The sequence below is a fragment of the Psammomys obesus genome, unplaced genomic scaffold (genome assembly GCF_907164565.1).
Source record: "Psammomys obesus unplaced genomic scaffold, mPsaObe1.curated_primary_1811, whole genome shotgun sequence".
NCBI lineage: Eukaryota > Metazoa > Chordata > Mammalia > Rodentia > Muridae > Psammomys > Psammomys obesus.
The window spans coordinates 14,268,492-14,283,015 of record NW_026592510.1 but is presented as its reverse complement, the minus strand read 5'-3'; the positions used below and the strand labels follow the sequence as shown (position 1 = coordinate 14,283,015).

At 39.9% G+C, this 14,524-nt stretch overlaps 2 protein-coding genes across 8 annotated transcripts in view; both read left to right on the top strand.

Annotated features, from left to right (window-relative positions):
* Trpm3 (transient receptor potential cation channel subfamily M member 3) overlaps positions 1 to 14,524 on the top strand; it is a 526,011-nt gene that overhangs the window by 392,784 nt on the left and 118,703 nt on the right. For all 7 annotated transcript variants that reach the window (XM_055613953.1, XM_055613952.1, XM_055613951.1 and 4 more), the window contains one exon: positions 8,970 to 9,042. In XM_055613953.1, the coding sequence (XP_055469928.1) occupies positions 8,970 to 9,042 (73 nt within the window). The remainder of the gene's footprint in view (positions 1 to 8,969; positions 9,043 to 14,524) is intronic.
* On the top strand, positions 3,314 to 3,790 carry LOC129681930 (60S ribosomal protein L29-like). Its single transcript, XM_055614160.1, has one exon. The coding sequence runs from the start codon at positions 3,314 to 3,316 to the stop codon at positions 3,788 to 3,790; it is 477 nt and encodes a 158-aa protein (XP_055470135.1).

The window sequence follows — 14,524 nt, the reverse complement described above, 5'->3', positions numbered from 1 at the left end:
ATGGCAACTCTCCCACCTAAGCCTTCTGAACATTGGAATTCTGGCATAAGCTTCCACTTCCCGGCAGAAATGTTTCTTCTGTGAAAACTGTAATGTCACCTTTTAGTGTCCTTGAACCTAATAGTTAACATTATTATAGATGGACTTTTCCGAAATTGCAGAAATTTTCCTTTGCCGATCATCTATTTGTAGTTGTAGCATTTCTGCAAACTTCTCAGACACATACAAAGCATTTGTCAAACTCAGATGTCATCTCTGCAACAGCTAGCAGCAGGGTCCGACTGTGGAATGTTCCCTTCTATTTCTGATCGATTGACTCCAAGTGTCCTTGCAGCTTATGCCTGGTTTTCAGTGTAATATCACGGTTATTTTTATTTTCAAAAGCTCTGCTCAGTATCTATATCTGTTTTCACAGATTCAATGCCCACTGTGACATAAATATGTCACAAATTAAGCTGATAAATAGTACTTTGAAAGTGAGTCAGTTTAATTTCCCCAGTATATTCTTGCATGCCTTTTTCTTGTTTGACCCAAGACTTCTGCGTTGTAAAAATGGAACGTTCACGATTAATTCAGCAGTATACCCTCTCTTTTGTTATTTTCACAGTGAGAAAAGACTCATTAATTTCTCAGGAATAAAATGAATTAGGCTGCCCCCTAAGTCACTGTATGTTTCTGCTATATTTCCCTTCGGTGCATTTTTACTTTGAGTTCTTTCCTGTATTGTGTGGTTTAATATACATGGAACCAAATATTCAGACCTCTTGGTGAAACATATCTTGGGGTAGTCTGTGCTGCTGTGGTTTTCAAAATATCTTATTTATACCAAGTCTCAGTAAACAATGATTATAAGTAACAAACCCACCCTCCTTCACATAATACCTGTTTAGTCTCTCAACAATAGCACGGCATCTAGTACACTGTTGTGCTAAAATTGATTCTTAACACTTGTGAGGCATAGCCTACTTCTTTTTAAATTTTTCATTTTCTTTAAATCAGTCTTTTAAACACAACCGTATGGTGATAGTTCATCCACTTAACAAATGAGCAAGGACTTACTGAGCAAGGACTGGGACTCCTTCCCGGAAGTGAATCTCTGCTTCATACAAAGAAAAGTAGGTGTATAGGAGTAACGAAAGGTAGAAAATGGAGTCTCAGAAAGCCTTACAGAATAATAGCAGCACAAAGAAAAGATGAGGGTTTCTCCTAGGCATATAGAAAAGCTTCTGAAAGTGATTCACGTGGAGTGGAAGAAGTGAAGGAAATGGAATCCACTAAGGAACTTGTCATTCTACCTTCCTGCTGCTGCTGCCAGGAATGCATGATCCTGCTCTGGAAGGCTGGTCCAGGCACTGCCAGCTCCGATGGAAAACAGGTGGAAGCTGGGAGTCTCAGATTCTGCTTCTCTCAGGAGCATGTACAGCACTCAGAGCACCAGGCTCCCGGATCTCACCAGCTTGTGGAAAAGGGTTTTCCACAGGGTGTTATGGTTAGGTCTTTTCAGTTTCATTGCCAGCACCAGAAGGAAGTGGAAACTTGGGTTTTCCAAAGCCGGTGATAAGGCCACAGTGTTACAGCCCTTCAGTAATGCCGCTGGACGAACAGCAGAGGATGCAGGCAGGCACCCATGCCTTGTCGGTTCATGGCTGGAATGCAGCTCCAGCCATTGCCTCATCAGCAATCAGTGGCTTACCTCTGCAGACAAGCAAAGAGCTCGAGCAGGTTTCAGGGGTGACCAAGGTAGCTATGGCTGCCTCGCCAGACGCCAAGCCCCAAGTGAATTCTTCAGGACTCCTTCCCCAGAATAAATGATGAATCTCGGAGAATCATGGTGAAAAGATGATGGCAGCCTGTTTATTTCATGTGAAACAGGGACTTATAAACCTTGGGCAGTGGGAGGGGTTTGAGTGTGAATGTGTTTGATTTGCTGGGGCTAGGGGTGCTAGGGATATTTCATTTACATGTAGTGGTACAGTCCTATCATAAGTAGGGGAACACAGTACTTAATTATTCTATGGATGAGGCAAGAGCTCCAGATACAGTTAAAGGTCATTTGCTGAAAACTAAGGTCTTGTTAGTATAGGGTGGGGTATTGCCCAGGTGCTTGTTGAAAAGGTCAAAAAGGGTCTGGCCTGTAATGTTCCCTGAGGGTTATGTGACTCTCCTTAGCATATCTGGGGTGACCTCAGATGAGGGAAGAGGAGGGAACCCAGCTGAAAAAGGGAGTCCATCATGTTTGCACTGAGCTCAGGGGCTATCTAGTGGTGCCACAAAACTGAACAGACAAAATCTGAGAAACGAAAAACATCATGGTCTCAAAAAAAGGAGCTGGTTGTCCCACACAAGTAGGACATCTGGCATGTGGGTCGTGGCTGTGATGATAGAGATGGCAACAAGAGCCATGACAATGAGAGCACAGTTAGAAAGACATGGTATTGGAGAACAAGCTAGGAGCACAATGCTAGGAGTCCTTGAATGCCCTGCTTGAATTTCTGTTTTATAAATGGATGGAAGCCACTAAAAAAAAAAAAACAAAAGAACAAAAAAAAAAAAAAAACACTACGGAAGATTGCATGCTAGCCTCATGGGAAAGAAACAGGGGATGATAGAAAGGATCAGAACGAGGAAGGCCAAGGAGAAAAAAATTACTACAAAATTAAAGATGCTAAAGGCTTCTGTGGCAGGGACAGAGAGAAGGGAGGCACCAGGAGACAGAAGCAATGTTGGAACAGATTTCTCAACATGGCATCACATACTGCACATAGGATCTCATTTCCCCTTACCATGATACCACTTCTGGGAAGGCACGGCTATTATATGTTTGCTTCACTGCTTCATCCTCTGGACTCAGCAGCACCAGGCAGAGATGCTCAGTAAAGCAGCCGAGTGAGTCAGGATCAGTAGGGCTTGGGTGTGACAGGTTCAGCGACCAAATTTCTGTCTTTTAAGAAGACACAAAATGAAATGAAGACAACCAGGGAAGCTGGTTGGCAGCCAGGTTGAAAAGGTTAGTAAATAAGAGAAGGGAGTAAATTTTAAAACTCAGCTTCCTTTCCATATGAAAGCAATGATTTTATCTAAGCTTGGGTAATTTGTCTATTAAAAAGGCTGAATTTGGAGGAAAACTTTTTTTTCATGAAATGGTTTCCACATATATTCTTCTGTATCTGGTAGATTGGGTTAGTCTCACTGTATCCATAATGCTTTGAAAATGTAACCAGCTGTGTCATACAAGAGTTAGTGTTTGTGTCAAAAATGCCAATGTTGTCTTCCAGTCCCAGATGATGTGGGAGCCGCAGGTTACCATTCAGACATGGCCAAGTCCAAGAACCATACCATACACAGCCAGTCCTGCAAATGGCACAGAAATGGCATCAAGAAACCCTGGTCACAAAGACACGGATCGCTTAAGAGGGTGAACCCCAAGTCCCTGAGGAACATGCGCTTTGCCAAGAAGCACAAGAAAGGCCTGAAGAAGATGCAGGCAAACAACGCAAAGGCAATGAGTGCACGAGCAGAGGCCATCACTGCCCTTGTGAAGCTTGTCGCTGTTAAGCCCAAGATGTCAAAGGACCCCAGCCACAAACTCAACCATCTGGCTTTCATTGCTCACCCCAAGCTTGGGAAGCAGATTCAAAGCTACATGGCCAAGGGTCATAGGCTCTGCCAACCAAACCCCAAGGTTCAAACCAAGGCAGTGGCTGCAGCTCTAGCTAAGGCCAAGGCTCAGGCTCCCAAAGGTGCCCAGGCCCCTCCAAAGGCCCCACAGGAAAGGCTTCTGCCAATGTAAAGACAGACTGGTGTGACACACCCCCTACACACTATTTACAGATGACCAGTGTCCTATGCTATGCTGTTTCTACAAATAAACTGGGAGCAAGATCTGTAAAAATAATAATAATAATTAATAATAAAAGTTACAATAATTATTTTTAAATTTTAAAAATCAGCCTTTGGTAAATTATCCACAAAATAATCAGGTTAACATTCTATTTAGTCTAAATTTTTATTACATCTATGCTTATAATATAGGATGAAATGAGATGCATGTGTGTCTATTTTTCTGCCCTTCAAGGGACAAGAGGCAAAGTGAACCAGAGCAGCTGGCCAAAGAAGTTTCACTCTGAAAACTTTATCCTGTAGATGCATCAACTCCACCTGCTGATCAGTGAAGGCTACTCACTGGAACAATGTTTTTAGTGACACACATGGAAATATGCCTTGGGATGCCAGTGCACAAGATACATTCACCAGCGATCTAATTCCTCCTACTAGGCCCCATAAACTAATGTTCCCAGCACACCACAAAAAAATAAAATAAAATAAAATAATAAAATAAAATAAAAAATAATAAAAAATGCCAGAGTCAAGCCTTTAGCACACAAGCCTCTGGAAGAACATCTCAAACTCAAAACAAAACAGAAGGCCTTCCTGTTCACATCCTCCGCCTCAGAGTCATCCCAGGCTCTGACCTCCGGGTATAAGCTGGTACAAATGAGTCAGGGAGTGATGCTGTGTTCTTCCCTCCCTTTGTTTCTTCTTTCTGCTAGTGGGTTTCTGTCAGAGTTCTCCTTGTAACTTTCCTGTGACCTGAACCAAGTTACTTTGTCTCTGATTAGTCAAGTAGAAGATGTCTGAGGCAACCGGTAATTTAACAATCGATGACGCTTCCCATTCTCTCCACCCCAGTGACAAAACTTAGAATTGTTTGCTAGAAAATCCTACACAGTTTATTTCCTGTATAAGTGAAAATAGACAAGCTCTGTTATTATCCCACCTTATGGATAGAAGAGATGGGCATGTGAAACAGGAGAGTGCAACAGTAACTCACTGTGGTGATCCAGATGACCTTTTGGGGGACTAATGTGGCTTTTTCTTTGTAGAAATTAAGTGTGGCCATTATAGTTAAGCACCCTTTAGGGCCTTTCCTCTCTCCCAGAATGCGCACACTACACCCAAAGTCACGCAGTGGATCTGAATGCTTCAGTGACAAAATGAAAGTTCATGTGCCAGGTGTCCCCTGCCCACATGAGGCTTTATGACAGTCGCACATTCCTAGGGCCAAATCCATGGTCGGCTATATTCCACCAACAATGAAATGTGCTTTTATCATTTTGGGGGGCAAGGCTATCTTCTGCTTTATTAAATGGCTCTATGGTGAGTTTTGAATAGCTATTTAGAAGTTCTAGCCATGATAACTGAGCCTTATTTAATTCTCCATTTAATCCAAATATTCATGGCAATGATTTGTTGATTGTGTATTTTATATATTCATCTTTTTGTACAGGCACACATTGATTTTATTACATAAAATGAGGGGTTGAAGATAATGTATTTGAACATACATATCACTCTTCCTGACACATAGAAAAGGCTTTCCCCTAAACCAGGACTTTTTCTAATTAGGAAGATCGCTGTCATAGTTCACCCAGTCTGCTACAATCTAGGTATCTTATACATAAAGGAAATTTACTTCCTACAGTTCTGGGTGCTAGGAAGTCCAAAATTAAAGTGCCAAAGATGTAGAGGCCACTTTCTGGATCCTAAGTGGTACCTTCTTGCTGTGTCTTCACACAGTAGAAAGAATGAGGCAGTTCTCTTTTATAAGGATACTAATTTATAGCAATTCTAAACCAAGACCTAACACCACAGAACTATCCCACATCACACTGACCTTAAGTTTCAACCAAAGAAGTTAGGTAAGACAATCAATCAAACCACAGATGGGGAGCATGAAGGAGAGTTATTATGTAGCACATTCAGACAAAAATATGCCTAACTGAAGTGACACGTTCCATAATGAGGATGTATTTTTGTAGACTCCAGGCACAAAAATTAAGCAGGATTGCCTAATCAAAGCATATAGCAATGAGGATCAGCAGCTTTAACATAACTGTTTTTAAGTCATGTTTGGGCAGTAATGTTGGTGAGATGTTATGGATGTAGCTTTTGGTCTTATTTGGAGAGAATATTTTGGAATATATATATACATATACATTTACATCTTTGCAGTAACAATTAGTGGGAAAAAAAAAAGGCTAGAAATTTGAAGGAGACAGGGTAAAGATATCCGGGACAGCTTGGAAGAAAGGGAAGGGAAAATGTTGTAATTAAAATACACTCTCAAAAATAAAATTTTAAAATGTGACATATATTTTTAAAAAACTATTTTTAAAGCACATGTAGTAGAAAATGTATGTATGTATGTATGTATATGATCTGTACTTCTATATGATATTTGGGAACAAATCTAAGAATTCCATTATATAAGAAATCTCTACCTATTATGATATCTCCTATATTTTTATATCAGTTCTAATACACTTTTACATATTGAATCCGTGTGTGTGTGTGTGTGTGTGTGTGTGTGTGTGTGATTTGTGAGGTAGAAAAAGAATTCAGATTTTTTTTTTTTAATGGAAAGGCAGTGTCCCAGCATGACTTATTGCTCAAGGCAGTTCCTACCCACAGTTCTGGGTATCAGGGAAGCTGAGGCCATAGATTGTAACTTTAAGACCAGCAACATAACAAGACCACTGCTTTGTTAAAGAAAAGAGGGAAGGGAAAGAAAGATGGGAGGAAGGGAAGGAAAGCAAGTCAAAAGATGAGACAGAAAGGGGAGAAAAGACAGAAAATAAACAAATTCCTTCCCATTGCCTTTCAGTGCCCCTTTTGCCTAGCTTCAAATGCACATGTATGCGCAGAAATGCCTGCAGGTCATTGTTCCCAATGCCAACACCACACCATTTTTAAATTCTAGTGTTTGGTGAATCATCCTATGACAATTCTGTGTGATTATTAGAATCAATGCATCAAAGCAAAAACACTTTTGAGGTTTTTACTGAAATTACAAACTAACTGTAAATTTACTGAGTGAACACTGGCATATTTCTGTGTTGTACTTTCTGACCAGTTAACTAAGGATATGCATCAGTTAGCAATCTTTCCTGTTCTTCAGCAAAGATTTCCTGACTCTTTATGAAGATGGCAAGAAGTTGCCTTAAAATAGCTTAAGCCTTACTCTGTTATAAAAATCCTCCACTAAGTACCTCGTGCAGACTTTTGCAACAAAACCATCTTTCAGCTCATCACTGCTAGAAGCCAATGATTTTTAACCACGAATCTCTGTCGTCTCCAACAACCAGCTGGAGTATGGCTGAGGCACCTTTTTCTGAGTTATTCACTAATAAATCATACTCTTTCCTGGGGCATGTATCCTTTTGCCCTTTCTTCCTTTCCCAGTTGAATTCTATCCCTAAAATGTTGCCCATGCCACATGCTGATGCTGCTTGTCTTTGCCTTTCAAACCTGGAAGCTTTCTCTCTGCAGCCAGCATTCTACAAAGTGAAAAGGCAAGGCATCTAAAGAGATTCACTTCTCAGAGCACACAAAAGAAACCATTCCTGTGCTGCACATCAATATGGACGCCAGTGTTTCCTATCTGCCCGTAAAAGATTCCTCCCAGAAACATAAACATGGGCCTTTGGTGGTCATAGTGAGTGCATATAAATAACATTTCTTGGGGTTTTCTTTTAATGTCAGCAAATTTTAAGGTTATGAGGGGAGTTCTGTAGTGCCATAAAAGTAAAACTTATTCCCAATCGGCAGTTCATGGTAGCACCATCAATTGTTAGCAAAAACATCTCCTCTAAAATGACTCTCCCAGCTCTCTCTTTCTCTTTCTCTTGTCAACAGTTAAGTCTCAGGGAAGAATTACTTCCTCAGTGATATTTCTTCTCTCTCCTTCCTGTTATTCTTCCTCAGAGACTGTGTTTCCACATTGCCAAGGAAAAGCTGTCCCTTTACTGCCTACTGTCTATTTCTTACCATCTGGATTTGCTGCTAGATTATTCTAAAGGATATTCAAAGTCATTGAGAAGGCTGCACAGTGATATGTGTCCCAATGTCAAAACCCTGAGAGGTACCTTTAGTTAAAGTTTTTGTTGCTATGATAAAATGTCATGACCAAGGCAACTTGGCATGGAAAGGGTTCATTTAGGGTTCCAACCCCAAGATCATACCCCATCACTGAGTACAGGAAAGGCAGAAACTCAGAGCAAGAAGGTAGAGGCAGGAACTTAAGCAAAGACCACAGAGGCGTGCTGGCTTGCTCCTCCTGGCTTTCTGGGCCTAGTTCCTTTTTCTTTTTTTTTATTGTTATTTTAGTTTACGAATATGGGTGTTTTGCACGCATGCATTTCTGTGCAACACATGCATACTGATGCCCGCAGAGGGCAGAAGTGGTTGTCAGATCCCCAGAACTAGAGTTACAGACAGTTGTAAGCTTCCATGTGGGTGCTGGGAATGGACCCTGGATCCTCTGGAAAGGCAGCCAGTACTTTTAACCACAGAGCCATCTCTCTAGTTCCACAAATTTACTTTATTATCTACTCCAGGACCACCTGCCCAGGGGTGGTTCTGCCCTTGGTGGTTGAGCCTTCCAACATCAACCATTAATCAGGAAAATTCCCTAAAGACTTGCCTACGACAATCTTATGGAGGCATTTTCTCAGTGAAGACTCCTTCTTCCCAGATATGCCTAGGCGGTGTCAAGTTGACAAAAACCAACCAGCACAAAGGTCTATTGTTTGCTAAGGAGTGAGCGTAGGGATGTGCATAGGCAGTGGACCATTTTCCACAGAGCATAGTGGCCAGCTATCTTCATGGGTTTTCCACTCATGGTCTGTGTTGTAACTTACATATTTTGTGACTCCTGAAAGTCTTGCTTGATAACCACAATTAATGCAGTCATCTAAGATGATCCCCACTTGGAGACCACTGACACATCTCTCTCTTAATGAATTGCAGGGTCTAACCTTCTCATGTTCACGTGTGCTTGCCCTGTGGTTAAGAACCTACTTCAAAGATAGTAAAACAGTCGCTGCTCAGAAGTGGTTTCATTGATTTTGATTTCTCTGTGGAGAGAAAAAAAAATGCGTTGTTAACCATCTCCTTCTCTCAAATTGCAGATCACAGTATTTCGAATGGGATCAGAAGGCCACCAGGACATTGATTTAGCTATTCTGACAGCATTACTAAAAGGTAAAAGTTTCCCTGTCCATGGAATACAAAAAGTACTTCTAAGAGATTAGCACAGACACTTTATGTCTCCTATTAATGTATATAACCCCAAATGATTTTGTGTCGCATCTAGTTAACTGAGCCAGTGACCATCCCTGTAAGACACTGTTATCACCCTTGAAGCCTTCTAATGCTGACGTGTTGCATGTCATTCAATTTTGTAAGTTTTGAATACAATATAACTCACGTCCACTGAGTGACAAAAATGTAGATGAAAGATGTTAATGTAACATGTAAAATATCTAAGTTATCTAAAGGTGTTTAATAACTATTATCACTTTATCTTCAAAGTCATCTATGGGAGTTATAGGTGTAGATTTAGTTCTGTGTGTGTGTGTGTGTGTGTGTGTGTGTGTGTGTGTGCGCGCACATGCATTAAAATTAAAAATCAAGTATCATTGAGAGGAAATCAGAAAGAAATAAAACTTTGTCTATAATCATTGTTATAAATTATCTTTAGCTTAGAGTTCAGCTCCCTGTTCATCATGGAAGACACAGTAATACTTGGGTTATTAGATTTTAATTGATAAGGTGGATATTAGTCCTACCATCTAGCCCCAGTCCTTCATAGATGTTTCACTACCTGCCCTCATCCTAGGAGCCGTATCCCAGTAAAGGCCAGTTTCTTTCAGGTTCTATAAATTAAGTCTTCTCATTACTATGCCTTGATATGCGAACTACACTTGAAAAAACTTTTAAAAATTAAAATAAACAGAGGAAAGTTCGACCTGTTCTGTTCTAAAAATCAGACTAGAAGTATAAGACAAACAAAGCATAAATGGTTTTGAGTATGATTCTCAGCTACAAACATATGTGTTCCCACTTAGTCCCAAAATCGTCTGCAGCAGCCCTGATCAGCTGGCTTCTCATTGCCTGGCCATGGCCTCCATAGAGTATAAAGTCAATGAGCACAGAAAATCTATCTTATTCATTCACCTTCTCAGCACTGTACTGAAGCCCAGTTCATGCAGCATTCAGGTTTTGTTGTATGAAAAAATGAATGTATTACTCAGTGATCAGGTGATAGATTTGATATTCTATAATCCAGTTATGTCATTCTTTGTTTCTAGTCTATTACTCTTCTTTCACTATTGCTATTTTCTTGAGGACTTATTTGTGACAGGGACTGTGCCAAGCTCTTAATGAATATGGTAAACATTAATCATGGCAACAACTATTTGATGCCAGAACTGATTTAATCTCCCTTTGCCAGAGGAGTAAGAAAAGCTACAAGGGATGGAATAACCTGCTAAACAATGCAACACTAATTATTAAGTCTCAATTCAGATCTAACATATCTGACTTCTCACCATACTACATGAGACCCTTAGACAAACATGATTGACAGTTTTCCCTGCCCACTCCCTGAATTTCCATATGCATTCACTAGACTCCTGTTCATGTATCAGGAGATCTCAGTTCCTCCTGGTGGGTGGTGTATCCCAGGTTGAATGTTTCTATAAGACATTTCATTTCAACTACAAATATAAGGACCTTGAGGGCCATGCATAGGCTGGATCACAAGACACGCTCTGGGCTCTAGGTTTCTTTTATCATAGACAAAGGTAAAACTCAATACAAGACACTCTAATATTTTCTATTCTAATATAAAGATAATGAGGAAAGTAATAATATCAATAAACAATGTTCATTGAAGTCTATGAACATTGTTTATTGACTAATAAACTAGTGAAGTCTAAGCCCAACACTGTGAAGAGATTTTAGTGCATTCATTCATAGATTCTGCACAATACTTAGATGCCAATAAATTGTGAGCCTCATTTATAAATAAGGACACCGAGGCATGAAAGCCAGTCAGCATGTGCCCAAGAAGCTAGCTAGCAAAAGGTTCAGCCCAAACCTGAGAGCTCATGTATGCATCCAAGATATCCCATTCCATTGGCAATAACAAATTCCCATGAGCAAAATTTACAGCAAAGAGGGAAGGGATCGCAGTATCACTAAAACCATAGTGACCATGACCATTTAATTAAAACTTGTCTTTAGCAATTTATGAGAATAGAAATTATGCACCATCTTCAGATCAGCTATAGCATTCATTTATCATACTGCAGAATTTCTGTTTTCCAGCTTTTTTAGGATGATGTTTTACAAAATGAAATACAGTTGATGTCATAATCACACAGTTATGCATATTGCACTTTGAAAAATTAAAATTAAGCTACCTGGGATAATATTTAAATGGACAATATGTGATGAAATTGAATATTTTCTCTTTTAATCTACTTTCCTGGATGCTGATTTACCCTACTAAATTGATTTCATGGGTCATAAACCTGCAGCTTAAAAAGTACTGCTATAAAAGAGATGAAAGAAAATTCTGATTGCTCTAAGAAAGTAACATTTCTAATCACTGTAATGAACATTATTTATGCAGCAGTTATGCTAACGGGAATTTGTGCCATTAAAAGATTATAGTGTGTCAACTCTATTTTGCAAAGACTTCTAAATGCTCCCCAACACTGACCTACTTAATTTGGAAAGGGAATCTAGCATGTTTTTGGCTGACTTCTTTGATGATGAAGCATATGTAGATAATTACATCCATTTTAAATTCCTAAGTTTATTATACTCCTCATATGTGTTTAGCCAAGGCAAGTAACAAGCTTAACACTTAATTTCCACAGTTATATTTAATTTTCAATTATGTAATGCACAAGGGTTATTTGTAAAGTTCAATTTTTATTCTTAAGGTTCCTGAGAAAACCAGTAGTTAGACTGGAAGAGAGCCAGGAAACAAACCACTGCTCCATAAGTCCACTGGGGAAAGCAGGAAAGCACATGGGAAACCAAATGGCCATGGGGAAAATATGTCATTACTTCCCTTGCTTTTGAGCTATTTAATTTAGTTTTCTTGTATTTGAACCTGTATTGGTGAATTTCAGTCCTCTGATACACACTTAAGCAGTGTGTAGGTAAGTAATAAAGTGAATAACAGAGGTGAATTTTCCCACATCTTACATAGATGTCTTTCCTACAAAGCATTTTCAAATGAATGCAGTGAAGAAAGAATGCTACTGAGATCCAGGAAGCCTAGGATGACTTCAAATGGTGACATGGATACTTTTGACAAGAAGTGATGTCACATTCCCTTCACCTTGAGAGTGGTGGCCTGAGCACAGGCTTGGTGCCCTCTTCTAACCACTCATACAGAGAGAAACCACAAATGCAGTAGGTTTAGCTGCATTGCAAAGTTTCAGGTACCAGATAAAAAAAAGTAATTTTAATAAGAGAAAAAAGAATCTCCACATAATCACCTAATATAAAAGTATCATAAGTATAAGCTGAAACCTGCTTTGTTTAACTATAATCAGTGAACTCTTGATACAATTAGAAATTACCTAAGGAAAGAAACACAATTTAAACCAGCTAAAGCAGAAGTCGATGGATGGGTTTGTAGAGTCACCGGGCCATAAGGAAAAGCACAACCGAGACAAAAGGAGAGGTAGGGCTCAGCAGATGTCACCAAGGTCTGAGCTGGAGCCCCCTGAGATGCGAGGTTATCCGTGAGTCAGGCAGAGAAGCCAACATCAGTGACAGGAGAACACCCAACCAGCTGGGAAAATGCCAACCAGAAATCTCCACCTTTCTTGGTAATTACAACACAGAGGTTTCAAACTGAATGGGAGCTTGCTTAATTTTGATAAATACCCATCTTTGAATTTATCCCTACAACAAGAGAGTCAAAGAAATTCTGGAACTATGAGATGGGAGATGGTGAAGCTTATCCATGGCCAGACTTATGACATTTATTTGGAGAAGGGGGCACATGTGAAGGTCAGGAGAAAATTTTGAGAAGCCAGTTCTCTTCTTTTTGTTTTTAAATCAGTTTGCATGTGACTTGAATTTTCTAGAAGTCACATTTCTTTTTGTAATTTTTTAATTTTTTTTTAATATTAGTTACAGTTTATTAACTTTGTATCCCAGCTGTCTCTCACTCTCTCATTCCCTCCCAATCCCGCCCTCCCTCCCTCATCTCCTCCCTGTCCCTTTCCAAGTCCACTGATAGGGGAGGACTTCCTCCCCTTTCATCTGACCCTGGTTTATCAGGTATCATCAGGACTGGCTGCAATGTCCTCCTCTGTGGTCTAGCAGGCCTGCTCCTCCCTCGGGGGTGGGGAAGGTCAAGGAACCCGCCATTGAGTCCATGTCAGAAATAGTCCCTGTTCCTCTTATTAGGGTACCCACTTGGACACTGAACTGCCATGGGCTACATCTGAGCAGAGGTTCTAGGTTATATTCATACATGGTCCTTGGTTGGGGAAACAGTCTCATAAAAGACCCCTGTGCCCAGATATATTTTGTCCTTGTGGAGCTCCTGTCTTCTCCAGGTCATATCGACTCCCCCTTCTTTCATATGATTCCCTGTACTCTGCCGAAGGTTTGGTTATAAGTCTTAGTATCTGCTTTAATACACTGCTAGGTAGAGTCTTTCAGAGGCCCTCTGTGGTAGGCTCCTGTCACAGAGTTTGAGCTCAAGTCACCAGGCTTAGCATCATGTGCCTTTGCCTACTGAGCCATCTTGCCAGCCCCCAAGTCTGAGCAAGATATGAAATAGAGGTTCCGTAGACAGAAAAGGGTGAAGAAAGTAAGTCCAAAATGACTTTTTAAACATGCACATCTCCACATTTGTCTTAGAAGAAGTTCTAAGGGTCAAAAGGTATCAAACTTTCTCAAATGCAAATATCCAAAACTCTGTATCATAGAATAAATGTACTATGATTATATTATTTATTCATTGCCAATTCATGGTGTGTTTCAAAAGATAATGTTTCATTCAGCAGACAAAACCAGAAACTAGGTCAAATTAATACTAACCAGAGTTCAAGCATTTATACAAATATATTCAGAAGGTCACAGCAGATATAGCTAATTATGCTACTAATTGCTTATTATGTGTATTTATTATTATCAATATTACATTCTTCAGTTTTAATAGTCTGTCCTTGATCATTTCTAATATATTGAAAGAAATTATATTTTTACCAACTTTTTTCTCTGAGACCAAAGCCTACTATTCATTTTTTAGGGAAAAATGATCCTAAAAGGTCAAAGCATCCCAAGTGTTCTTCCCTTACTCCTCCCACCTCTAGCCTCATTCCCACCCTCTCCATAGGACACTTACTGCAGAGAGGCCACATAGGCAAAGGCTGTAACACATTATAACAGCAAGACTGGTGGCCACATTCAAAGCATTCTTTTTCCCTGACTAGAAAATTGTTTGACCTCATTGAGCCCCAGTCGCCTCCTCTATGAAGCTGAGATAATAATAGTAACCCCCTTGTTGCCATGATGACTATCTTAATTGATAATGAGAGCAAAGCCCTTAACCCAGTACCTGGAAAGATCTCTTTTATACTGGTGGTCTAGAAGAAGAAGAAGAAGAAGAAGAAGAAGAAGAAGAAGAAGAAGAAGAAGAAGA